Raw genomic sequence first — 25,498 nt, forward strand, 5'->3', positions numbered from 1 at the left:
TATCAGAATTGTGTTTAATGATTTAATAAAGCCAATAATACCCCTCCAATTTTCTCTTCTACCTCTTTTCCAATAATACCACGCCAACTTTATTGTTTTTCTTCTTTTACCCCCTTAAACCCAAAGTGCGGGTAAACTCTATTACAATGATAAACAACAATATGGATTGTAAAAATGAAAATACTAGGTTTCTACCACATGACATAGGTATAAGAGAGCCAAACAACCCAAGCAACTATATTCTTAATCAAAATTAGAATAATATCACATTAACTGCAAAAATCTTAATTTTTATTATATAAATAATGTTGACATAAATAAATAATTGAAAAAAATAGAAATATAACTACGTATTACAAAATATTTTCATGAGGTGTTTTCTTTTCAGAGTCACATATTCCCAAATCCCCTCCATCAACCAATAAACAAGATGCATCTACAAAGGCAGAAGGAAATGATTGAGAATCTTTACATGAGGAAGGTAATGACTCAAGGTCCCATAACACTGCATAGAAAGTTGATTGTCTTCTTCCAAGGAGAACAGACAATATAATGTTTTCATTCAACATATCATTTATGAACGTTTTCTTTACTAGTAGCTCTCTTTCTTCCTTTTGACAATCTCTTAGACGAGAACTTCGTGCCTCTGGAAGTAAGGCTCTAGGTACTCTGGCATTCAAATAATTCCAATATATTCAAACTAGAGAAAAAATTAGGTGCCCACTTTAATAAGTTTGGACACCAAAGGAAAAGAAGTAATCTACTGAAGCATATATGAAGAATAAATGCATGGGAGACATCCATCAGAAAATTAAATAAAAGGTAGGCTTATGCTCAATGTATAGAGCATGTGAAATCAAGACTGAGCCATCGGGAGAACATGCACACACTATTTATTAGGCATTTAAAATACTAGACTGCCAATTTGACAGATTATCCTCCTATTGGCCATGTAGATGGTGTCATTGCTAGGTCATTCCTATATCCTACCATATGATAATCCTTCCCCACTAAATTGCAGCAATTTTAAATTAAAAATAGTTGAATAGAAAAAAGAAAGAAAGAAAGAAATATGCATCTCTTTACCACATGGAAGAGTCCAAGTGGGCTGAAAGTCATGAAATAGCTAAGTTGGGTCTAAGGATCTTCAAGGGCATGCCACATTAATTTCCATATGTGAAGAAAACCTTGCCACATGGAAAACACCTTACAAACCCGTTCCATTATTGAATTTGGGAATTGGAATCAGTGTTTCCAGAGGTGTTGGAGGCTTACACCTCAAAGCTCGCCTCTGGGCAAGGCTCTTATAAAATATTTTGAGGCTTTAAGGAAAGCCCCCCCCCCCCCCCCAATCACACCTTACTCGAAGAGGAGTTGAAAAGGTTTACGCCTTAGGGGATATTCACACATTTTTGGCACCTTTCATCTAAGGTGTGACGTATTGCATTTCTTCCTCTTTTTCCCCTATATTTTTGTAGTATCATTAATAATCTTTATATCTATAAAATTATTCTTGTTATGAGATTCAATTTATATATAGTCTCCAGCTCTTCTTCAACTAGTTTTTTTTTTCTTCCTTGTTGCTATCTTTCTCTTTATTGAACTCATGCCTCTGCTACTCCTTCTAGTATTAGGTAATGTTATGCTTTTTTAGTTAGAGTGGTTATAAAGTATGAAACTAAGGATGTGATACAATTTTATTTGATTTTGATGAATTTGGAATTTTGGATTTTAAACTTCAAATCCTAACTTTGTCACTATAATAAGAACCTGCCAAATGGAGAGATTACATCAATGAGATACGCACTTCTCACAACCAGTTGAAAGAATGGTTAACGCATGATCTCCACCATTATCAAGGAATATCATGTCAGTTAGTCATTTTATCGAGCATATAGATAGTAGACACAGAGGGGAAATGAGAGAAAATCTGAATTAAACAAATGGGGTAATCTCATATTGGAAATCTAGAATATAACGAACGCATTAACAAATCCAAATATTTTGGCATATTGGTTTGGCTACATATCTTTTCCACTAATCTATCATCGCATCTCACATATCCATCAAAATATGAAATTAACCAAAATACAAGCTAATTATTAACCAAATAAAAAATTGATACCTTAAATATGAACTCTTCAAAGTTATAAACAATCAATCAACTAAACAAGATCCAAGATCTCCCAAACCTGATTCCTAAATTAACTTATAAAAAATAAAAATAAAAATAAAAAACTAAAATTACATCACACACAAAACTCTTCAAAATCAGAAAAGAAAAAAATTTAATTAAACAAATAACCACCAAACAAAATGGGAAATAAAACTCCATATCTGAATCCCAAGTTGCAATCCTAAATAAAACCCTTCAAAATACTGATTCAGCACTAAACCCCAACATAAAATTTTGAGACATAAAAAATCGATACCTTAATTGGTTGTTAATGGCGGAGAGCAAGGGACTAGATCTGTCTTTTGCCGTTAGAGCTTTTCGTTTAGTTAGTTGTGAGGAAAAGATGAGAGAGGCGAGCTGCGACAGTCGATCGACGAATTTGCAAAAGATGAAGAAGAGAAACGTAAATCGATTCTCGATTTCTTATAACATGAGGGAAAGATAAGAGAGGGGAGAAGGGATCTTGACTGCCGATCATTTGGGCGAGGCTCTTGCAGTAGATGAAGATGAGAGAGGCGAGAAGGTTGCCACAATCGATCGATTTAGGTTATATTTTGGTTGAAAATTCGATTAAAGGTGGGGGGTATTTAGGTAATTGTAATTAAACTGTTTTTCGGTAAATGGCTTCGCACAAGAGCTTTACCAAGAAGCGCGCACGGGACGTCTCTGAAAAAGAGCCCTTTTTTGGCTTTTTTTTTTAAATCTGTTGGCGTGAAACGAATATAGATGATCAGGCTTTTTATACTTAAAAGCTGAAAAAGTAAAAAAAACGGGCTTCAAAAGCCCAAACGAACAGCTCCTTAACCTTTTATAAAATTAAGAAGGAGATGAATATGAAGAAGAAGAGGGGGAAGGAAGGAAGGAAGGAAGGAAGGAAAAAGGAGGAGGAAGTGGACTTTAGATTTTTGTTTGGCAGGTGGTGGTGGTGGGTGCAATAAGTCAAAATAAAAAGAGTGAAATAGTATTTTTGTTCGACAGGTGAGTGCAATAAGTCAAAATAAAAAAGAGTGAAATAGTATTTTTGATTGGCAGATGATGGTAGGTGTAATAAGTCAAAATAAAAAAGGTGAAATGGTAATTTGATTTTACAAAAGTCACTTTACGTGGGTACATTCAACCATTTCAGTGTGTGCAAATAGTTGCCCCCTTAAGTATATATCTCAAATGGCTCTAAGATCTTACACGATCGATAGTTAAGGCCCCGTTTGATTCAGCTGCCTGAATCTGTTGTCGAAGCTGAAACACTGAAAAGCTTGTTTGATAGAGCTTTGCAAAAGTGCTATGCTGTTGACTAGAATCTGGTAATTATTGTTTGATACAACTTTTAGAATCTGCTGTATTAGGGTAAAATACCAGAATATCCTTAAGGTTGATAGTATACCCAAAATGCATAAAAAAATTATTTGAATACCCCTATAATATATAATTAAACTAAATATAATAAAATTATATAAATATCATTACAAAAATTATCAAAATACCCCTATAAATATATAATTACACTAAATATATATAAATATAATAAAATTATATAAAAATTAAAAAAATAATTGTTTTAATTTAAAAATATTTTATAATTCTAAAAAAAATTATAATTTTATAGAAATTTCGATAACATTTCCTCTTAAATATGAACATATGCAATTTTCCTGATAAACAAAATACCTGCATAATATGCAATCCAACATTCACATTATATCGTATATACATAACACATCCACATACATATCTAATTTATATTGTGACATCATTTAAACATAATAATCATAGTTAATATAATAAGTAAAACTGAATGGTTGAATCCAAGGACTCTTTTGGTGTGGATCATGCAATCTAGAATGGCTGAAAATCAACTTACTTAGAAACTGGAATTTGAGAAATTCTTGAAGCTGACCATTGTAATGCATTGCATTATAGGTTTATTTTATATTTTCTTTTAAATAATTATTTTTTATACGCTTACAGTAACTGGAAATAGAAATCCTTATGAGTTGAAGGTTCTTATACATGCCATTCTATCAGAGTTTGCTAGGCAATTTAACCTCTTGGAGTGTGGAAGAAGATTATAGACCACACGAGGCAATTTTTTGATATGCTTACAATAATAGGGAATGCAAATTCTTATGAACTGAAGGTTCTTATGCATGCCATTCTGTTAGAGTCCACTAGGCAATTGCACCTCTGACCATGAGATCTGCCAACCTCTAGCCTCTTGTCTAAAGTAACTGTGGAATCTAATTCAGTCTTTAGCTCAATCAGATAAGGATATTCCTTAAAGCTTGGAAGTATAAAGCCCTCTCAATACTTCTTGGATTATCCTGCTAATAACCATGTTTTTTTTATCTCTTCTAGTGTCACTAGAAACACTATTGGTTCTTTTGCTAACCAAAGGATGATATGATGGATGAGTATTTAATTCAACCATGAATATGTAAATAATAAACACACCCAAAGACATTAGGTTGCACCACAAAAGTAGGATGACCAAAGTGCAAAAGGAACGATTAATAAGGTAGGATTGAAGCAAGACAGACAGACCAATGTTAAAATGAAGTGCACACTCAACCCAAGAAGGTGACGATTTTCTCATAGCCTCTCCATTTGGTTGAGGAGTAGCATAGGAAGTTTGATGAACAATCTCATGCTTAAGAAAATATGATCAGAGACCACTATCTAGATATTCTTCCCATTATTTAAGCGGTGGATTTTTAACTTTTATATCAAATTGGGTACACCATTTTATGAAAAATCTCAAAGATGGAAAATGCTTTGGTTTGCATAAGAAATACCCAAGTGTATCCATTTGTAATCATCAACCAATGTTACAATCTAGAGAAGACCAAAAGGAGAGGTAATTGGGGATGGTCCCCAAACGTGTAAAGAAAATGGGTTTCCCAAAAAATTTAATTTCCCTTACAAAACTCAAACCCCACAAAAAATTAAATAAAATTGATAAAAAAATTTATGAAATTAGCTTAAATAACAAAACTATAATCAAGTAGACCCTAAAATTGATAATAAAAAAAATTTGAAATTTCCATGTTTATACGATTAGAGAAATTGAACGAAAAATCCCGTTTGATTCAGTTGTTTGTCGAGAGAGAAGAAACGAAGTCAAACTCCTGCGACATGCATATTTGTGCGAGGCGAGAGAGAGAGAGAGAGAGAGAGAGAGAGAGAGAGAGAGAGAGAGAGAGAGAGAGAGATCTGTGCAAGATTGAGACTGAACAGCTGTGCACAGCTGCGTGAGACGCTTTTCGACAAAAAAGAGAAGAAAAAAAAGCAGAGAGAGACCATGAGATAGAGAGAGAGGTGTGCAAGAGAGTTTTTGTGAGATCGAGAGGTGTGAGAGATAAGCTTCTGTCAATGAAGAGAATAGAGACGATGGGCATGGGCAAAATCGTATTTTCACATGAATCATTTATTCAGTGATAATTTCCCTCACAAAAGTGGAAAAAAAAACGACTTATATCTGCTTCTCGTATTTGCGTTTCAAAACACACTATTTTACCAAACAATGATTTTAGCTCTTAACCGCAACTTTTCACCGTAAACGCAGTGAAATTCGCATTTTGAAGCGGTAACAAACACCACCTAAGTTAGTGGAAAGGAGCGAATGAGATTTCCTAGAATACCTTGAGAACGAACGACTAAGATCTAATAGGATCTTTATAAAGGAACATCACATCTATTTTCCACTCACCGCGGGTTTAGGTTAGTTTTAACTAGAGACATGGGGTTAGATTAAGCCTGTCAATGGATATCCGAAAATCCGAATTCAATTCGAAAAATCGGATATTATTCAAAATTTTCGGATATCAAATTCAAATTCGGATATTATTTTAATATTCGAATGAGTTTCAGATAAGAATTCGGATGTTGCGAAATCCGATTCGATAATATCCACGCCGATTTGAATATATATGTTATATATTCATGTCATACAACAAAATTTATATATATATATATAAACTAAATATTAGTGTTGTACAACGAAATTTAATTTTACAACTTTATCTTCTCTAACCTTCCAACGCAAGAACCAGTCGACGGTCGGCAAAAATGGTGAGGGTGTGTTTCGATTGGACGATCTCCATAAACACCGTCTTCTCCGGCCGGCGAGCAACAGGTAATACTTCCTTCCTCTCTCTCTCTCTCACACACACACAAAGCAAAACCCTTTTATATTTTTCCAGCGAGCTCCATGACCACCGTCTTCTCCGGCCGGCGAGCATCCATGCTTTCAGGTGAATACTTCATCTCCCTCTCTCTCTCTCACAGTAAACCGCATTTTTTTTCTTTAAAAATCCATCGGCTTCAACCTCTATCCAAAATAGGAAAATGGATTGTTTTTTTTTTTCAGATCGAAGAGGATGGTAAAGATCGAATTTAATTTTTTAAGGATTTTTATCGGATCGGATATTGGATATACTTTTCCAATTTGAATTCGAATTCGAATCTTGGTGAATGATATCCAATCGGATTCGGATTCGGATTCGAATTCGAATTCGGATATCACTATTTTTTTGAGATTCGAATTCGGATATAACACTATCCGATCGGATACCTATCCGTTGACAGCCCTAGGTTAGATATCAGCGCCCTGCACAGTGGGGTTTAAGTTTTAACTAGGGTTTTAGATATCGAACGACGAAGCTGCCTGTGATTCGTTCCCTCCAAACAGTAGTCAAACCGCGAATTTCGACAGAGAGAGCGAGAGCGAAGAAGAAACAAACAACCAATCAATGGGTGTCTCTGGAGAGTATGTTATTCCATTTCAGTTGCAGTAATTTCTAGAATTTCATTTTATGTTCTTCAGCTTCTCTCGCTGTAGGTTACCTAACATTAGAGTGACACGACACGAGAGAGATGAAGTAGTTTTCTTAAACTTCATTATTTAATTCATATTTCATTCGAAATCATTTTACAGAGAATCCATTGACAAGCAATTCCTTTCCGCTCCCGTGAAATCGCCTGTCGATAAATTCCAACTTCTCCCCGAGTTCTTGAAGGTGACCGATGTTTTTTTTTCTTCCTGAAATTAAACTCGTAAATAGGTTATTAGGAAGATTAATGGTGGTTTTGTTTTTGGGAATTGCAGGTAAGAGGATTGGTGAAGCAACATTTAGATTCTTTCAATTACTTTGTTAATACTGGGATCAAGAAAATTGTTGCCGCCAACAATCTTATCACGTCCGATGTCGATCCTGGCATGTATCTCAAGTAATTGAATCCTTCATTTCTTTCTCCTACTATTATAAATTTGTAATTTTTAGGGGGCTATCGATCATGTAAATATTAATTAAGAAAAAAAATGTTGGTTTTTGCTTCAGATACAAAGATGTCAGAATAGGAGAGCCCTCTATAACAGCTGATTATGATACTCGCATGCTCACACCACACATGTGCCGGTTATCTGATACAACGTATGTATGTGACTATTGTAACTTTTACTTTAGGTACTTTAGTATCATATTGTCATCTAGATAGAAATCAGTTATTCTTTTTCCATTTAATCATATTGCTGATTATGATACTCGCATGCTCACACCACACATGTGCCGGCTATCTGATACAACGTATGTATGCGACTATTGTAACTTTTATTTTGGGTACTTTAATATCATATTGTCATTTAGAAAGAAATCAGTTATTCTTTTTCCATTTTCCGAGAAAACTATTGGGAATTTTACATTGTCTCGTGGATGAATCAGATGGCTTCTTTTGAATATATTAGGATGGAAAGCTAGAAACTTTCATTCCCGATCAACTTTTGTAGCATTGAAGTGCAATGTGTATGCAAATTATTTGGTGAGGAAACCTCATACATGCTATTACTTGCAGGTATGCTGCTCCTATAATAGTCAGTATAGAGTACACCAATGGAAGCCATGATAAGAAAAATGTGATGACCAAGGTATTTAGTAATTGTTGCAGTATGTAATTTTTTTTTCCAGAAAAAAAAAAAAAAAAACACTTTTTTATAGTCACAATTACCTTATTTTACCATTGCAGAATAATATTGTAATTGGACGAATGCCCATAATGCTACGGAGTTGCCGCTGTGTTTTAAATAGAAAGGATGAAGATGAACTTGCAAGGCTTGGTTTGTGGTGTATTTTTTTATTTATTTAAAATTTTTAGCTGTTTATTGGCATTTTGTTTTTCATATCTACCATCTACTTTTGACTCCTTTCCATTCTTTTCATACCCCTTATTGATCATCTTTTAGGTGAGTGTCCCCTTGATCCAGGAGGATATTTTGTTGTTAAAGGAACTGAGAAGGTATGTTATGATTTTCATCATGTAAATGTGCTCTTTAATATCTGGGATTATTTTCATTTCTTAAAAGAAGCAAACAGTTGACATAATTGGCAAACCCACTTGACATTCATTCGGTTGTTGTTGCTTGTCCTTTTTTCACTTTCTGCTTAGTGTGGGAAACCATTGTTTTGATAAGTCGAATGGATTAAATTACTAGGAGAGAAGCAAAATTTTAGGCAAGAAAATTGCCTAAATACCAAGTCTCTATTTTCACTGGTTCCTTACCAAGGAGTGTGTCACATTATTTATTTTGCTTGGGGAATTAGAAAAAAAAAACCATTTCATCCTCTATCAGTAGTCAATTGGGCCTTGTTAGCTTGCAAGATCATAGTCAACTTTAACATTTTACCACACATGATGAAAATTCGATGGCTGAAGTCTAAGTTGAAAAAGTGGAACAAGAATACTTCTGGTTCAGGTTGTACTTCGGGGAGGGAAGGGCAAAATTTAAGATTTAATAGGTTGTTTTCTCTGCAACTTTTATTTATATTTTTGAATATCTCTTAGTTTGGTTGAAAGTGTCTAATCCTATTCATCTTACATCAACTGCATGTAAACACTTGTCTACAATCATTATCATCAATGCCTTATGTATATAGACCCAGTTCTCTGCCAGACTTGAATGAAGGAACAAGATTTGTTTAGCGGACGCCATATCTTTGGGATAAGGCTTTGATGATGATATTTTTTTCCCGCTGTAATGATTTTTTTTTAATTGATCTCCGTTGTAAGTGTTATTTGGTCTGACAATTGCATTCGCGTACGGATGTACGCTAACAATTTCTGCAGGTGATTTTAATACAAGAACAACTTTCCAAGAACAGAATAATTATTGAAAGTGATAAGAAGGGACGGTGAGTTGTTTATCATTTAATCTATCATGATTTGTCTTATTATTCTTCTTTTTATTCTTATTTTATTAATTTCTAGTGTATCAGTTTATCACTTGTGTTGGTTTCTTGATAGATTAAATATTAAAGGAAATTGAATCTGATGTACCTGAATCTCAAGTTGTTACGGCGTTTTTTTATAGATAAATTTCATTTAGAAAGACAGGCATTTGAGAAAATCATGGCTTATTTGAAAATGAGCCATGTCATTGCATTGCTCAAATACTATGCATTGATAATTTGACGAGAATAAATGAAAGAAGTGCAAAACAAAAACAAAGAATTGTTTGATTCATTTTCTATTCGTGTTGATCTTTCATTTTGATGCATTACTTGCTAGCTGTTATTGTGCACATGCTCAAAACTAGATTATTGATATAATGAGTTCTTGTGGAATCCCCTAGAACTTTAGATTTTTTTTTTTTTGATCGATAAGAAAGAGATTAACACAAAAAGGAAAAACATTCCCTGCCTAGAGAAAAAGAAAAAGAAAAAGAGTAAACAAAAGATAATGGAGATTTATTGGTTGGAATCCCAAATTAGAGATTCCCAATTTCAATCTTGCCAAGGGTCATCCCCTTCACTCTGAACAACCTGCTTGACCAAGATAAGGTGTCCCTAGAATCTCTTATGCAAACCTATGTCATATCAAACAATTGGAAGAAAAAATCCACAATTTTTTTTTTATTATCAGTAAAGATAAATTTTATTGAAAAGAAGAACGAGGGGGGTCGAGGGGACCAACCCAAAACAAACAGAGGAAACAAGAAAAAAGAAAAACCACAACAAAGCGAGAGCAACAAATCACTCTTGCGACAAAGAAAAGACTCTATCTCATCTCACAATGAAATCTTCAAAGGAGACCCCCTTAAATTCCTTATAGAGTTTGCTCTAAGAGAACATGAGCTCCAAAATTGAAAGAACCAGTTCTCCCAACGTAGACACCTTCCTCTAAAAATACAATGATTGCGATCTATCCAAATTCCCTAGCAAATCGCAAACGAAGCCAAGAACCAAAGAATCCGTTTAGATGATGAGAAAGATCCTCCCCACACCAACCAAGATTCCAAAGCTGACTTGATTGATCTGGGAAAGCATCCCACTATACCAAATAAAGATAAGAAGTACGACCAAATGTGGTGCGCTACCTGGTAATTAATGAGTAAGTTATCCACCGTTTTCTCCTGTAATTTACACATACAACACTGATTCGAAGAAATAAAACTTCTTTTGATTAACTGATCCATAGTTGCGAGTCTCCCTAAAGCTGTTAACCACAGAAAAATCGATATCTTAGGAGGAATCTTACCACCCCAGATAAATGAGTGAGGAAAAGACGTTGCATTACTCGGCGCAATACCATCATACAAAGATTTCACTGTAAACTTCTCGTCCCTATTATACCTCCCCACAATCTCTTATCATCCAAGGAATGCTCCATGTTACTACTCTCCACCAGAAAGATTAATCTACCCAGAGTATCCTCCTCCCAATCATTAAAGGCTCTTCTAAACTCACAATTGGTTTCCCCATTTTCAAAATTCTTGAAACAAGAGATAACATGATTCTTTTTCAAAGACAAATCAAAGAGCTCTGGGAACATGTCCCTAAAAGGATCATTCCCATACCACCAATCCTCCCAAAATCTCACCTTATTCCCCCTCTTAACCTTACACTTGACTCTTTTCTTAAATACCAGAAGTCTTCTGAGGATATCCTTCCACACCCCACACCTCGCCGCGTTACGAGCAGGACCACTTTCATTTTCTTCATACTTATCCACAATTACTTTCCTCCACAGACTTTCCCCCTCCTCCCCAAATCTCCAAAGCCACTTCCCCAATAAAGTCAAATTCATAGAACCAAAGTTGCGAAATCCCAATCCTCCATTCTTCTTTGGCAAGCAAAGCTTTGTCCAACTCACCCAATGGTGTTTTCTGAAGCCATCTTTGGTGTGCCACAGAAAATCTCAGCAAATTCTATCTAATTGCTTTTCCACATTCCTTGGCAAGGAGAACAATGAAAATGTATAAATAGGAGTACTCGCCAAAACACTCTTGATGAGAGTAAGTTTCCCCCCTTTTGTTAAAAGCTTGGCTTTCCAAGAGCTTAATTTCTTTCTCATCCTCTCTAGGACTGGTTCCCAAATATCCTTATAAGTGTAACCTATCCCCAAAGGAAGCCCCAAATACGTAGAAGGAAGGACCCTCGTCTGGAACCCAATCAGAGTTGCCACTACCTCCACTCCTTCAACCTCTCCCACCACGAACAATCTACATTTACGATGATTTATTGGAATACCAAAGATTGCCTCAAACTAACCAAGAATGCCACTTAAAAAAATCCACAATTTTGCAACTTGCAATGCAAGAACTCTCGATCTTGACATTGCACAATTGTTTGGAATAATCGAGAAATAGTGATTGAGGTGATCCACTCCTAGGCCTTAAATTTCTCTTAAAATTTATAAATTTTGGGATGTGATTTTATTTTTCTTGTAAGACCAATATAGAAATATAGAGTTTCATAGATTTTTGCTCTACTCAAAACAAGAGAGTACACGATAATGAAGATTTTTTTTGCTCCATGAATAAGGGTCAATAGTAAGTACCCCCCTGATTTTTAGTTTTTGCTGAATCCGAAACTCCGAGCCTATTCGTCGTTGGATCAAACCTTCATATCCTGAACTAACAAATCTTTTCTGTTGGATAGCACATAAGGTTTGGGAACTCACACTTTGAGAGGACTTCACCACACCACCAACCCTTCCAGAAACAAATCCTGTCACCCTTTCCTACTTTGAAATATATCCCTTTGTCATCTTTTTCAATGACTTTCCAAACATTGTACCTGTATGTGATGCTTACTTCTCTACTGCCTCAACCGGGATTTCTACATCTATACTTGGATTGAATGTCCTCTCTCCACAGTTAATAGCATTCTACAGGAGGCCATTAATCATCTATTTATTCTTTGCAAATTCTCTCGGGTAGTATGGTGCTTCGTTTTTGTCATTATTTGGGTGCTGTTTGGTCGTTCCTGATGATATAGTAGATTTTTTAGTTCCTTGTTCCGTGAGTTTCTGGGATGAAAGGAGTGCAATGGGACTATTGTATCGTTTGTCGTGCATGTGTGTCCATGGTCTCGGGATAAATTGAAGAGGGAGATCAGTGGGGGTCGTCTATAAGATAGCAAGTATGGATTTTCCATGTCATCCCTCCATGTGAAAGAAAACCCCCCTTCTTTAGTGGCAAAGGGATTGGCCATGACATTTCTAAATACCCTTTGCCATATACATATGGTAGTTGTCACCAGAATGAATTCCCTTCTGTGAAAGGAACAATTCTAAATCTGGTACTTTTCTAGTCATGTCTTGTTTGATTTCATTAGCTTTTGTATGAAAGGTTTCATAATATCTTATTAATAAAATTCTGCACTATATACTTGAATTTTAATGATTTACATAAATAATTTTGTGTTCATTTGGTCTTGTGCCCTTGAACCCATTGTACCTTTGTAATGTGGCTTATCGTTTGTGTTCAGTTTGGTAGCATCAGTTACTAGCAGTACAGAAGCGACCAAAAGCAAGACAGTTATTGTCATGGACAAAGAGAAGATATATTTACAACTGAATACATTCACCGCTATGGTGCTTTTGTCACACACATATTTTTTCCCTTTCTTTTCATTTTGTTTTATCTATATTACATTTTTCTTATGTGGTGGTATGTTGTCGTTTTCTGTAGATTCCTATCATGGTAATCATGAAGGCTATGGGAATGGAGAGTGATCAAGAGGTGGTACAGATGGTGGGAAGAGATCCTCGATATGGTGCCCTTCTTCTGCCATCAATTCAGGTAAACTAAGATTCTTCTAAGATAAAAAGTGTGTGATGGATATCTATTGTTGTGAATGTCCTGAGTTTGATCATATATTTGACAGAAAGATTCTCATGTTACTTTAAACTCTGCATTCCAAACAATTATTGATGTTTTATGTAGTAAGGTCTAAATTAGAGAGGAAATTCTACTAATTTTTTTAATTATCAAAGATAATAGTAGTCACAGAGGTTATGCACGTAATTAGATTTGATTCTGTTTAGTGAGAACTGAAAGGACAAATGCGTGAAACAATTACATCACAAAAGTATCTACTAAAGTACTAAATAATAATCCTCTTCCCTTTTGAATAACAACAATTTTTTCTTTTAGTATTAAAAGTTGTACATAATTGGGGATATAAATCCCCATATACATAAGTTTATGTTCAGAGCATAAAGGCTAAGGATTCTACATTACTATTTGGATCCCTAGCTTATGCAAAGACAATAACAATCATCTTAAAACTAGTTTACCTAATCTACTAAATAATAATTGGGGATATAAATCCCCATGTACATAAGTTTATGTTCAGAGCGTAAAGGCTAAGGATTCTACATTACTATTTCCATCCCTAGCTTATGAGAAGACAATAACAACCATCTTAAAACTAGTTCTCTAGTGTGATCAACAACATTGGCTTAATAATATTTGATTTAGATAGGACTTATGACAAGATTGAGTGGAATTTTTGTACCATCACTTTCATACTTTTCATTATTTTTTATTTTGATAAGCAAACTATCTCTGTGGGTTGGATTCACTTCAGTATGAAATGGATTTGGAAATGCCTTTCTTTAAGATCTTTATAAATTCTTGTTAAAGGGTCACTAGAAGGATTATTTTGTTGTTCAAGGGGTATTAGATAAGGAGATCTGCTATCCCCAGCTCATCTTCATTACTCTGTTTGAGACCCCTAGTCAAATACTCTATAAGACTGATGAATCTTGAATGGTTGAGGGTTTTTGATAGGGTGAAAATTCTCCGGTAGTGTCACATCTTAGTTTGTTGATGACACCATTACTTTTCCGGGTGCTTTGAGAGAGGATATATTTGAGATTTTTTTTGTGTTTTTGTGTTTGTGTTTTGTAGTATTGTGACCAGTGTTTTAAAGCACCTAAGGTGTACTTAAGGCGTAAGCCTCAATTAATTTAAAAAAAAACCTAAAAAATATATAATAAAGTATAATAAATTCAGAAAAAATATAAAAACAAGTAAACAACCTTCAAGCATCAAATTAAAAATTAAGTATTAAAAATGTCAAGAAGTAGCAATGTAATATAGTAGCAAAATAGCAATGTATCATCACTCATAGAGTATCAAACATCAAATAAATAACTACTCTAGGCCTAAGAATGAAGTTTTACACCCTATTATAAACTAGAGAAGAATTACAACAATTAAAAATGTGTAGAATAGAACAAAAAAAATAAAATAATCAAACACAAAAATAAGAGAGAAATATGATTTTTTTGAAAAAAATAGGTTAAAAGCTCATGAATGTTCATAGAAAAAATCACATACCTCAAAATCTTAGAAAATCTTTGATTCTTGGTTCTATTTGATCACAATCTTTGTAAGAAAGTTGTAGGAACCAACAAAATCGAATTCGGATGAGTATTGGAGCCTCTATGAAGAAATCTTGGTGTAGGGAGATTTTAGGGTTTTAAAGAGAGATTTTGAGAGATCTCTTGATAATCTAAGTTTAGAAGACAAAAAACACTCCTATATAGTAGGGTTGTGTAAATAAGAGACATTGGGAGGGTATTTGTGTTAAATAAAGCATGAAAATAATAATTTTTTGACCCACGATTTTGGGTTTTGTCGAACCTATTGAGGCATGAGGCATAGTTTTTTTGAAACACTGATTGTGACTTACAAAATTTGGGATTGGTCATTGTTATGCTTTCATCCCTGGGGGTGGGTGCTAACAAAGGACTTCTAGTTGTAGGAAACCAAAAATTGATTCCTGTTTTAGAGTTTGTTGAACCAATAAGTATGATTCCTAGTCAAATGTAAAACCATAGAGTAAAAGAGCCAAGGACGAAAATATCATGGGGTTGAGTTTGACCACTAATGAAAAATCTTATCCCAAAGATTTAAGGTCGGCTAAACGAATCATGTTCCTCCACTCCATTTTATCCAGAGCCAAATCTTTTACTATTGAGAGAGTTCATATCTACTTTCACTATCTCCTCTCACTTTTTTAGGACCTTCAACTTGAATATTTTTTCTAAATTGAATATGCACAGGCCATTTCAGCCGATTTTTACTTAGTTTATCGCCTATTGTAGCTATTCCTACATTCTCCTGAATGTTTTTATTTCTAATTTTATCTTTCCTAGTCTTTCCACTAATTTATCTTACATCTCTGTTACACTCAATTTATTAATGTGATACTTCTTAACTGTCCAACATTCAATTCATAAATCGTAGCTAGTTTTGCCATCTTATAAATTTTTCTTTTTAATGTGATTAGTATGTGTTTGTCACATAGTAATCCAAAAGCGTACCTCCACTTTAAACATCCAGTTTTGATTCCATGGGCAGCATCTACCTCAATCTTTCTATCCTTTTGTATAATACTTAGATAATGAATTGGTTATTTCAGGTTATTTCTAGACTGTCATTTTTAATTGGATATTCCTCGTACTAGGTGTCAATGTCAACTTTGTACTCCACACACACGGTCTTTGTCCTACATAATCCTAAAGAATTTGGATTGACATCCATATCTATAATTCTAGATTTGTGTTTATTCGTCTCTAGTTTTATTAACTAGATTTTGCTCGTGCCTACGACACTAGCATCCTGTTTGGGGTTGAAGGGGTAAAATAGAAATATAGTAAACTTAAGGGGGGGGGGTATTATGGAAAAAAAGGGAGGGAGGGAGGGACCGGGGGGGTGGAGGAGAGACAATGAAGTTAAAGGGTGAAGTAGTGTGGACCTCACCCACTGTAGCTAGAGGGGACGTTTATCCCCCTCAAAACTGTAGCAAAGTGGTCCCCACAGTTGTGTTTTATTATGTAAATACTACATCTGCAAATTACATAATCAAGGTATGTACTCTTGAATATGAGCAATTACTTCATCTATAATTAAAGCAAACAAATATATACTCAATTCTAATCTTTGATCAGATCACTTTTAGTATGAACTTATTTGTCACCTCTCCATTTGCCATCACCATAGTCATAGTCCGCATGCATTTCCTCAATCATTATTCATTTGGAACTCTTTTCTTTCCTAATACTCTTTTTTGCTATACCTCTTTTATTTGTACGTCTTTATCATTTTCCTAAATAGAAAGATTGCTTCGATGACTGATCTACTTAGTGTGTTTAGTTGCATGGATTTCCATGGAAACTAAAATCCATGGAAAAGTAGATGGGAAAAATGGGTAGGTGGAAAATTGGTTTTCTGTGTTTGAGAGAGAGAGAGGTCACCGACGGCGACGGTGGTGGCGGCAACAACGATGATGGTTGTGCAACTACAATGGTGGTGGTGGTGGAAGAAGAATAGCTTAGGGTTTCTTTTTGGGGATGGAATTTGGAGGTGGATTTCATTTTCCTATGGGTAGAGGTGAGAATGTGAACTTCAAATTTTGTTAGATTTTTTGATGAGGATGGAAATCTATTTTCCATATAAATAATCCATAAAAGACACATGGAAAACTGGATTTCCATGGAAAGTGAATTTCCCACTCATTTCCATGTGCAATCAAACACACCCTTAGTATAAAACCAATTGGTTCTCTTTTGTTTATAAGAAAATAAAATTAAAAAATCAAATCAAATTGGTTGTCTGATATATTCATTTTTTATGTTAATCGTTGTTCAATCACTCTTTCCTAGTGTCACAGTGTAGCCTATAAGTTTAATATCCCACTAGTTGGTAAAGCTTTGGATGTCTTCTTTATCTTATACAGAAGTACTAGGATGCTTTTCCTCCATTCATTTGACATCTTTTAAGTTATTGAAATATTATTGAATAACTTAATCAGCCAAGACAATCCAAAACTTCCCATGCATTTCCATACTTGTATAGGTACCATTCGGTCCTAAGGCTTACATGTTTTCATCTTTGCTAAAGCCGTTTTCACTTCTGAAAATCCTAATTTTATGAATTTATGTATGCTCTCAAATCTCCCTTGTATATCTTACTAGCGCCAAGGTCCCCGAGTCTCTTTGGTGGTTCTCATTTAACAATTTTTGAAAATAACCCTCCACATTTCCCTAATCTCTTCTTCTTTAATAACACTATTCAATGTTGTCCCAGTTATAGTTAAAGAAAAAAGGGTGGGGCATTCTTAACGGATTTTTTTAGGGGTGGGGGCATTGTAGAACAGATGGTGTCCCCGTGGGCTGTTACAAAAACTTATAAACTTTGGGGGATTTTTTGGTACGCCTTACATAGATCACGATTCACGAGAAGGAAATTAAAACTTTGTACGAGGCTATAAAACAAAGAAATTCTTGCTCTGTGTGTGTGTGTGTGTTGGGGGGGGGGATGGTGGTAGCTAGGTTTCTTTTACAAGGAAAGGGTACTAAGGAGTATTGTCGGAAGGTGTTCAAAGCGGGTGTTGGAGTTAGTAGAGTTGCCAAAGGGTGGTTTGATTTAGAGTATATAGATGAGGAGGAGAGCAGTTGTAATTTGAACCAGGTTTGTGGACCAAAATGGGGTTGACTAATTTGATTAACTATGAAGGACAAATGGGGGAGGAAAAGCGGGCAAAATCGAATTGCCTCGGCCCAAAGAGAGGATGCTTTGGTCTATTACGCCTTTCGCAGTTTGTTGGGGCATTTGAAAAGAGAGGAACTCCAGAATGTTTGAGGGCCAACTCGTTGCAAAGTATTATTTTCAATATTTTGGGTTTTATATTTTTTTTTGGTCAAAGTTGTATCCTAGCTTTAGAGGTTATTTTTTTTTAGGTCATTCTTTTTAAATGGGACCAGATTTGTAGGTTCCAGTTTCTTGTCGTTTGCATCTCTGTTGTAGGTAGGCTTCTCGGCCTCCTTATTCTATTTAACAAATTTCTTGATGTATAAAAAAAAAAGAAACTAAGTTGGAGAGGATTGAAGCTGGAATGGTTAGGTGCCTTCTATGGTTAGAGCAACCGAGATTTGGGAAATATGTGCTAGGATGGTTTAAGGAAGACGATCAACTTAAAGGTATTAGAAGGAAAGGTGGACAACTGTCTAACTTTACTATTATACAACAAGGCATACATGTTCCTTTGGTCTAAATTATTTAAAGACCGCAATGGATTGTTTTCTGAGGTTCTCTTGAGTCTCGGCCTCCTAGGTTCGTATTCTTCTTTGCTTAATGCTTATAAATGAAATATTTAACCTCTTGTAAAATTGTTTGTTTGTTGTGTGCTTGAGAGTTCTCCTATATAGGGTTGTCAATGGGCCTGTTTGGATCAGGCCAAGCTAAGCCCAGACCAACCTAAAAATCCAGGTTGCACCTGAGTCTATCTCTAAACCTTTAGCAGGCATGAACTAGCCAAGCCACCATAGCTTGTTTTAGGTGGGCCCAGGCCTAGTTTGGACTGGTTTTTAGACTTCATAAAGTTGATGATTATATATATATGGGTCGGGTTCCGTATACCCCTATTACGACTCACATTGTGACACATCGTTTTGTCTTATATGGGCAAAAATGTTTGGAATGGGCTGATTTTTTGTGAGGATGATCTCTATGGTGAGGAGATCATCCTTGCCAAAAATCAGCTCATTATGAAACCTCTAGCCCCATGTTTACAAGTAGAAAAAATTTAGACTGTCCAATTTTTGTAAATCAATTTTGATGGGGTTAGAAGTTTTGGAATGGGATGATTTTTTGCCAGGATGATCCCCGCGTCACAGAGATCATCCTCACAAAAAATCAGCCCATTCCAAACATTTTTACCCATATAAGACAAAATGGTGTGTCGCAATGTGAGTCGTAATAACGCTGTCCTATATATATATATATATATATATATATATATATATATATATATATTTTTTTTTTTTTTGACTTCCACTTGTAGGGCTGTGTGGACGCCAATTTGGACGATCCATTCATATGTTGAGTAATTCTCACCATGCTGAACTTTTAAAGACAAATCTGTCCATTCTAACATTATTTTTTCGCTTAGAAAAAGTGCACTTGAACTATTGGCTAAATTAACAATCTAGAGTTTTCAACTTTAAATCTTCTCGTGAGGTTATGGAAATCACACTGAATTTTTTCTTTTGTGAGGATTGTCTCGAAGATATAGATAATTCATTGTGCTATCCGATCATCTAACATATCTGTATGGGCCCTACATTTGGGAGTATGAATAAGGAGTAAGAATAGAGTGTAACTATAGATTAACTGAATTATATGTATACTTGGTTGGGCAGGGCTGTTATGCTCTACCCACCCCCGGCCTGGATTTTACGGGTTTGAGTGTGGCCCTACATTGTGGACTCAGGATCAATGCCCTACCCCTAACTTTTGGGGTGGGTGGGCTGGGTATCCGTACAGCTCTGCTTCTATATTCTAATTTAGTCCTCTTGTAGGGGCTCTATCTATTTATATTTTCTCAGAGCACTAGAATTCGCGGAACGGACGTCCTCTTTGGGGGTTAAAGGGGTAAGAGGAAAATTAATAAAATGGAGTGGTATACTTAAAAAAATCTTTGTGATTTAAGGGGTAAAAGAGGAAAGATAGTAAAGTTAGAGGGTTATTATTGAAAGGGGGTGAGGGGAGGAGGAGAGGCAAGAAAATAAAGTTGAAGAGGCGGAGGAAATCAATAAAGTGGGGTCACTGTAGTTGGATTTGGTGAGTGTAAGAATGAAGGAAATGGGGCTGTTGGAAGAAGATATATATTGCTTTTGGTTGTAAAATAGAGCAAAAACACTATAACTAGGCTCCCTAATTATAATACATTCCTTTGCAAGATGTCCTCATTGTTAGCTAAGCATACTGAAAAAATTTCAAAAGAGATTTCTTTGAAATGATAAGGGAGCAAAGAAGAAATATATTGTTTTAAATTGAAAATTGATAGGCAATTAGACGAAGGTGGGAGGTTAGGTTTGAAGCTATACATAATTCTCTTTTAAGAAAATCATTGTGGAGAATTAATAGAGAGGTGCGTGTTCTTTGCATGTGTGTCATTGAGTGCAAAGTTGGGATTTAGAATCATAATTATGATGGTAGTTAGGTGTTGTGAGCTAATAAGATTGGTGTTTATAGAGGTGTACACATAGTCTAGCATCTGCATCTCGACGTACTTTTCAATCAAATGAAAAAGGATTCTCCTTTTGGGATCCTCAACTTAGCTTGCAAATATAATCTCTTGGATCGAGTCTTTAGCCAAATAGGAACTTGTATATCAGGAATTTTATTCTGTAAACTTATGTTTCTTTGTTAATTAATGGTGGATCTATTAAATGCAAATAAAAGACTGGTAATGTTATTCATTTCAACTTGTTGAACTAATGCATTGATTTTGTTGGCTGTCAATGCTCTTTGCCAGAAGTTATCACTTTCAAATTTCTTCCTTTGTATTTTTCGTTTGGTCATTTATTTCTATAATTTATTTGTTTATTTATTTATTTTGCTTCTGTTATTCTTTTAATCCTTGGAATGTCTATGCTTTGAAACTTAATCTTCTCATTAAATGTGTGTTCTTTGGTATCAATCTCAGGAATGTGCAGCAGCAAATATTTATACACAAGAACAGGCTTTAGAGTTCCTTGAGAAGAAGGTGTGTTTCTCGTGAGTGCATAAAATTATAATTTACTTACAAGTCTTTTTATGGAAAAACATTTGACATAGAACTTCCCTTAGAGGGTCAACTCGTACGGAATGTTATCTATGCATGACGTGGAGGCATGCCATATGTTATATATTGTCACCCTATGGATGAAAATTCCAGGCATCGTACCGTGTCTAGTCCTAGGGGGGGGGGTGAATAGGATAATTAAAATTTCTTTCGATTTATCCAATTTTAACGTAGATTAATAATTTGACTATGTGTTCTAAATCATTCACCTAATCTCGATTTTGTACTTAAGTCTCTAAAATGCATTTAATGAAAATTCACTTGGAATTTAATCCGTCATTTAATCATGTCATTCAATGGCAAATTCATATACAATTTACCTATTCGACATTCATGGCATCGCATGACATTCAAAATATTTAAGTGTAAATTGCAGAATTATAAAAACATGTACGAGACATAAGACATCTAATAGATCGGCAATGTGCCTATATCCATTCTCACGGCAAGTCTCTAGTTTGCAATGCAATAATTGTTCACGTAGAATCTAAACATTTATGGCATGTCATACATAGCATAATATTCATTCATAGCATGCAGTCATCTAAGTGTAAATTATAGTGATTCGGCAACGTGCCTACATCCACTCCCAAGGTTCCTACCTAAGAACTTGGTGTTTACTATCAAAGAGGTTTATGGTTCACGTTGAACCTTTTACATAGAATTTTTATACCTAGGCTAAATTTTAAAACCTTAAGATCGAGAGAACGCATCATCTCGAAATTGTGATTTTTGTTTCTCGGAAACTCAAGAACTTCTACTCTTGTCAAGAATCTTCATTTCTAACAAGAGCTTGGTTTTTGAGAGCTGAACTAAGTAACCACATACATACATTTTTAAAAATAAAAACAAAATAACAAGGACTCACTCAACACAAGAGATTTGCCAATTAAGTTTTGAGGTCTTTGAGTCCTTAAGACCATGGGAGTTTTTTGACGGTCCGATATTATGTGAAACATGTTGTGGGGGCCGATATGTGGCTGTTGGAGGGTGAGGGCTTTGATTTTGAGTGTCTTGAAATTGTTCAGTATGGCTAGAGGGTTGAGGTATATGAGGTGTGGGGAATTGATTATTGGAAGGGTTTTGATGGGAATGTGTTGTAGGATAAGCAAGGGCAGCAAGGGAGTGCTGGTTGGGGGTTACCTTATGGCTGAAAATTGGTGGAGAAATCTCTGATTGCCCAAGTTGATCTTCTCCTTCTTCTCACCACTAAGTTTGTCAAATGTAGTCAAGATCATGTCTTGCATCTTGGTGACCAAGCGATCTTCAAGTTCTTGAAGCCTTTGATCCAATTGCTCCTTGGTGAGAAAATTGTTGCTTTCAGCTATGTTGTGGTGGATCTCAATTGAGTTTCTGATACCACTTGACGTAGCAGAAACATGTGAATCAATAGATTCGAAAGGAATTAGGATGTTGTGTTCAATGGAACACATAAAACCAATTTAATCAATACATTCAAGCTTGGAAAGAAGGGAAAATCATAAAAAATTGAAATAAGAGAAATAATTAAATTTGAAATTTATTAAATGAATACTATTTCAAAATTCGCATGTGAAGCTCCTTATATAGACAACTTCATTATAACAACTTAGAAACTTTCTAAAATACTAAAAATTAACATTTCTAACATATCTAAAACAAAATAACAATTTTCTAATCCGATTGTAACTCAATTTGGATATTTCGCTTCTAATTATAGTCTAAATAATAAAAATAAAATTTTAAGCAAAATAGAAACTAACAAGGAATTGTACTTCTAAAATAACTATGAAATAGAAATCCTACTAAAACTAGAAACTACTTAAGATTCTAACTAGAACTGTAGATGTCTTACATCAAAGATTTTCCTGGTTATTCGACCACGTGAAATTCTTCCCTCCATGAGAAGGTTTACTAATAGATTTCAGACAACAAACTTCCCAACTATCCACATGGCTCTAGTCAAATTTGATCCTCTCCTTTTCTTGTAGGAGAATCTAATCATGTTGAAATTATCGCCAATGCACCAAGGTTTATCCATTGCAATATCATCCAATTCTTCCAAAAATCAATGTTGGCCCCCGTTATTATAGGACCATACACTCTAGAAAACACAGGTAAAATTCTCATTGACACATCACACATCTACTCAACATAGACATACTAAATACCCCCATCAAATGGTCGTCCACTGACACAAATTTCAATATGATCCGTCTAGAACCCCCCAATTGCTGGTAGCAAGATCCACCCCTTATTTCTACCCTTCCTAACTCTCTTATTTCCTTGTTATCCACACGATTCAACTTTTTTTCTGAAGGGTGCTAATGTGAGGGTTGCTTGTTTTAGTTCAATTTTTTGACCGTAACTTGTTTTGCTCTATCACTCAACCCTTCATTTCATGAAAATGCCTTAACTAACATGTGAAACAATATTACCCCAACCATTCCTCCTCAAACCATCGACTTCATCGGATACTTATTCATGTGTCTCCCTAGATTCTCCAATTCTTAAATCCACCTTGGTTTGCTTATCTTTGACCCTTCCACTTAATGCTTTTCTAAATCTATGATGCTGTTAAATTCTGAATGTTTCATAACCAACCTTTCTATTTAACCTTTAATTGATGAAGAAATGTTCGTTTTCCCATGGTTCCTCTCCTCACTCGCCTGATGTTCGATGCACTTTGGAGTTGAGGACTCCATTTTATCTTGCAAGGAGAGAATTGATTCCTCCTTCTTGAGGGACACCTTGAATAATATGGTCGCTTGAATATCTTGCTCAAATAAGATGCCAAGAGGGAATCTAACATCTACTATATGCCCAACCATCCAAGTGGTCAACTCCACCAATTGTTTATTAAGCCTGGACCGACTTGATTCTTCTTAACCTGAATCCCTCCCCTCGGTTGGCCCTCATTGTAACTTTATCCACTGATGTGGATCTTGGTGTGGAAAATCATCTCTTAGAACATGTCCTAGTATATTTATAGGATAACCATGATTCAAACTAGGTGGAGATTCAAGATTGATCTCCAAAGGTCTTTATATCCTATTCTACTTTATTTTCTTTTCTTTTGATAAGTATCCAAAAGAAAATGTGTGCAAGTTAAGGGAATAGAATCCTTATGTTTGGGATGCCGTGTAGATGATGATGATTCGGTTAGTAAGGGTCTTAGCTTATGATTCTTTGATCCCATTCATCTTCCTATTTGTGTGCTGGAGTGAGAGTTCAACCTTTTCTCTCTTTTTGTGGTAAGTAGAGTTCAACCCATAGCTAACTCTCTCTTGTGACCAATTACATTTCCCATTTAATAGATTTCAAATGCTCGCGCACTCATCCATCAACCTTGTCATTTCATCTTTAATGATTTCTAGGTCTTGAAGAAGAGTTTTAATATTTAGATTCAAGAATCTGAAATAATACATCTTGAGAATTCCACAATTTTCATCACTTATAGTTAAACTTTTCTTTTCCCTATCGGCTCTAGGGATCCTACAAGATTTCTGTTAAAATGTAACGAATGTGAATTTCTTCAAGGTGACTTATGTTCTTGCCTTTATTGTTGATTTGAAGAATGTTGTGCTATCTTTTAAAATTCACCATTTATAGAGGTATTTCTTCAGCACGGGGAATTCTACCATTGATCTCCCAAGTGGAGTTGAAAATATGTGAAGTTGATATTCCTTTGTCTTGCAAAATTATTATATTGCTTTCTTCCAGCATTTGCCTACAAAAAACATTGAAGGGGAATTTTTCCAACCTTTCATATTTAAAAAGTCCATACACTACCTTGGAAATATGTTCCTCGTGCCTCTTGATAAACATTGACGAGGTTATGAGTCAGACAAAGAATAACTTCCTAAATTGTATTTCATAGCAATTATAAATTTGCATCTGCTCGATGAGTAGTGCCTTCTATGAAAGAAGTGGTCAGTGGTTCAACTCCTCTTCAAAGAAAAGAATCCAAATGAAAGCTTCCACACTAGGAATGGATGATTTTCCCCAAACCTGTTGCATTGTGACTGCTCTTTAGAGAACCCCCCATCTCATAAAAGTTGAGTTGATAACTTACCTTTGATATTCTTTTTCCAAACTAAAAAAAAGAGAAGTGGATGTATGTTCCTAGCCAACGGCATGATAAACTTCACTATCCAACCAATTCCTTTTTTAAACAGGCACCTACCACTCAAAAGTGTTTGTTCACAGTCTGCTCCTCCGGTGAAGGATAACAAAACCTTGAACATGCATTATTTTGAAGTATGTCAACATGTAGATGGTCTTAGTGTCCTATGCTTACTTTACATGTCCACTAACACAATGTGCTCTTTTTCTTTGGTACATATTATACTGAATAATTTTTTGCTTGCAGGTGAAGAGGTTCACATTTTCAAATGCTTCCCTTGAGAAGGTCTTCCTTGGCATTATTTTT

The 25,498-nt window shown here is 35.1% G+C and overlaps 1 protein-coding gene across 6 annotated transcripts in view; it reads left to right on the forward strand.

Moving 5' to 3' along the window:
* Positions 1 to 6,184: 6,184 nt before the first annotated feature.
* NRPC2 (nuclear RNA polymerase C2) overlaps positions 6,185 to 25,498 on the forward strand; it is a 58,887-nt gene continuing 39,573 nt past the window's right edge. The window contains exons 1-13 of one of the 6 annotated variants that reach the window (XR_015176795.1): positions 6,185 to 6,423; positions 6,861 to 6,938; positions 7,107 to 7,188; positions 7,278 to 7,399; positions 7,510 to 7,602; positions 8,021 to 8,093; positions 8,192 to 8,282; positions 8,409 to 8,461; positions 9,290 to 9,354; positions 12,934 to 13,039; positions 13,137 to 13,247; positions 20,950 to 21,009; positions 25,439 to 25,477. Coding sequence is in view for 5 of the 6 variants with exons in the window: in XM_086435987.1 (XP_086292113.1) it covers positions 6,239 to 6,423; positions 6,861 to 6,938; positions 7,107 to 7,188; positions 7,278 to 7,399; positions 7,510 to 7,602; positions 8,021 to 8,093; positions 8,192 to 8,282; positions 8,409 to 8,461; positions 9,290 to 9,354; positions 12,934 to 13,039; positions 13,137 to 13,247; positions 20,950 to 21,009; positions 25,439 to 25,477 (1,158 nt within the window). In the remaining variant the exon portion in view is untranslated. Of the gene's footprint in view, positions 6,424 to 6,860; positions 6,939 to 7,106; positions 7,189 to 7,277; positions 7,400 to 7,509; positions 7,607 to 7,700; positions 7,756 to 8,020; positions 8,094 to 8,191; positions 8,290 to 8,408; positions 8,462 to 9,289; positions 9,355 to 12,933; positions 13,040 to 13,136; positions 13,248 to 20,949; positions 21,010 to 25,438; positions 25,478 to 25,498 lie in introns of those variants that run through there. The other 5 variants (XM_086435987.1, XM_086435988.1, XM_086435989.1 and 2 more) reach the window with 5 other exon arrangements.

Source organism: Akebia trifoliata, chromosome 3 (genome assembly GCF_017979445.1).
Source record: "Akebia trifoliata isolate Shusen 1 chromosome 3, ASM1797944v1, whole genome shotgun sequence".
NCBI classification, from domain to species: domain Eukaryota; kingdom Viridiplantae; phylum Streptophyta; class Magnoliopsida; order Ranunculales; family Lardizabalaceae; genus Akebia; species Akebia trifoliata.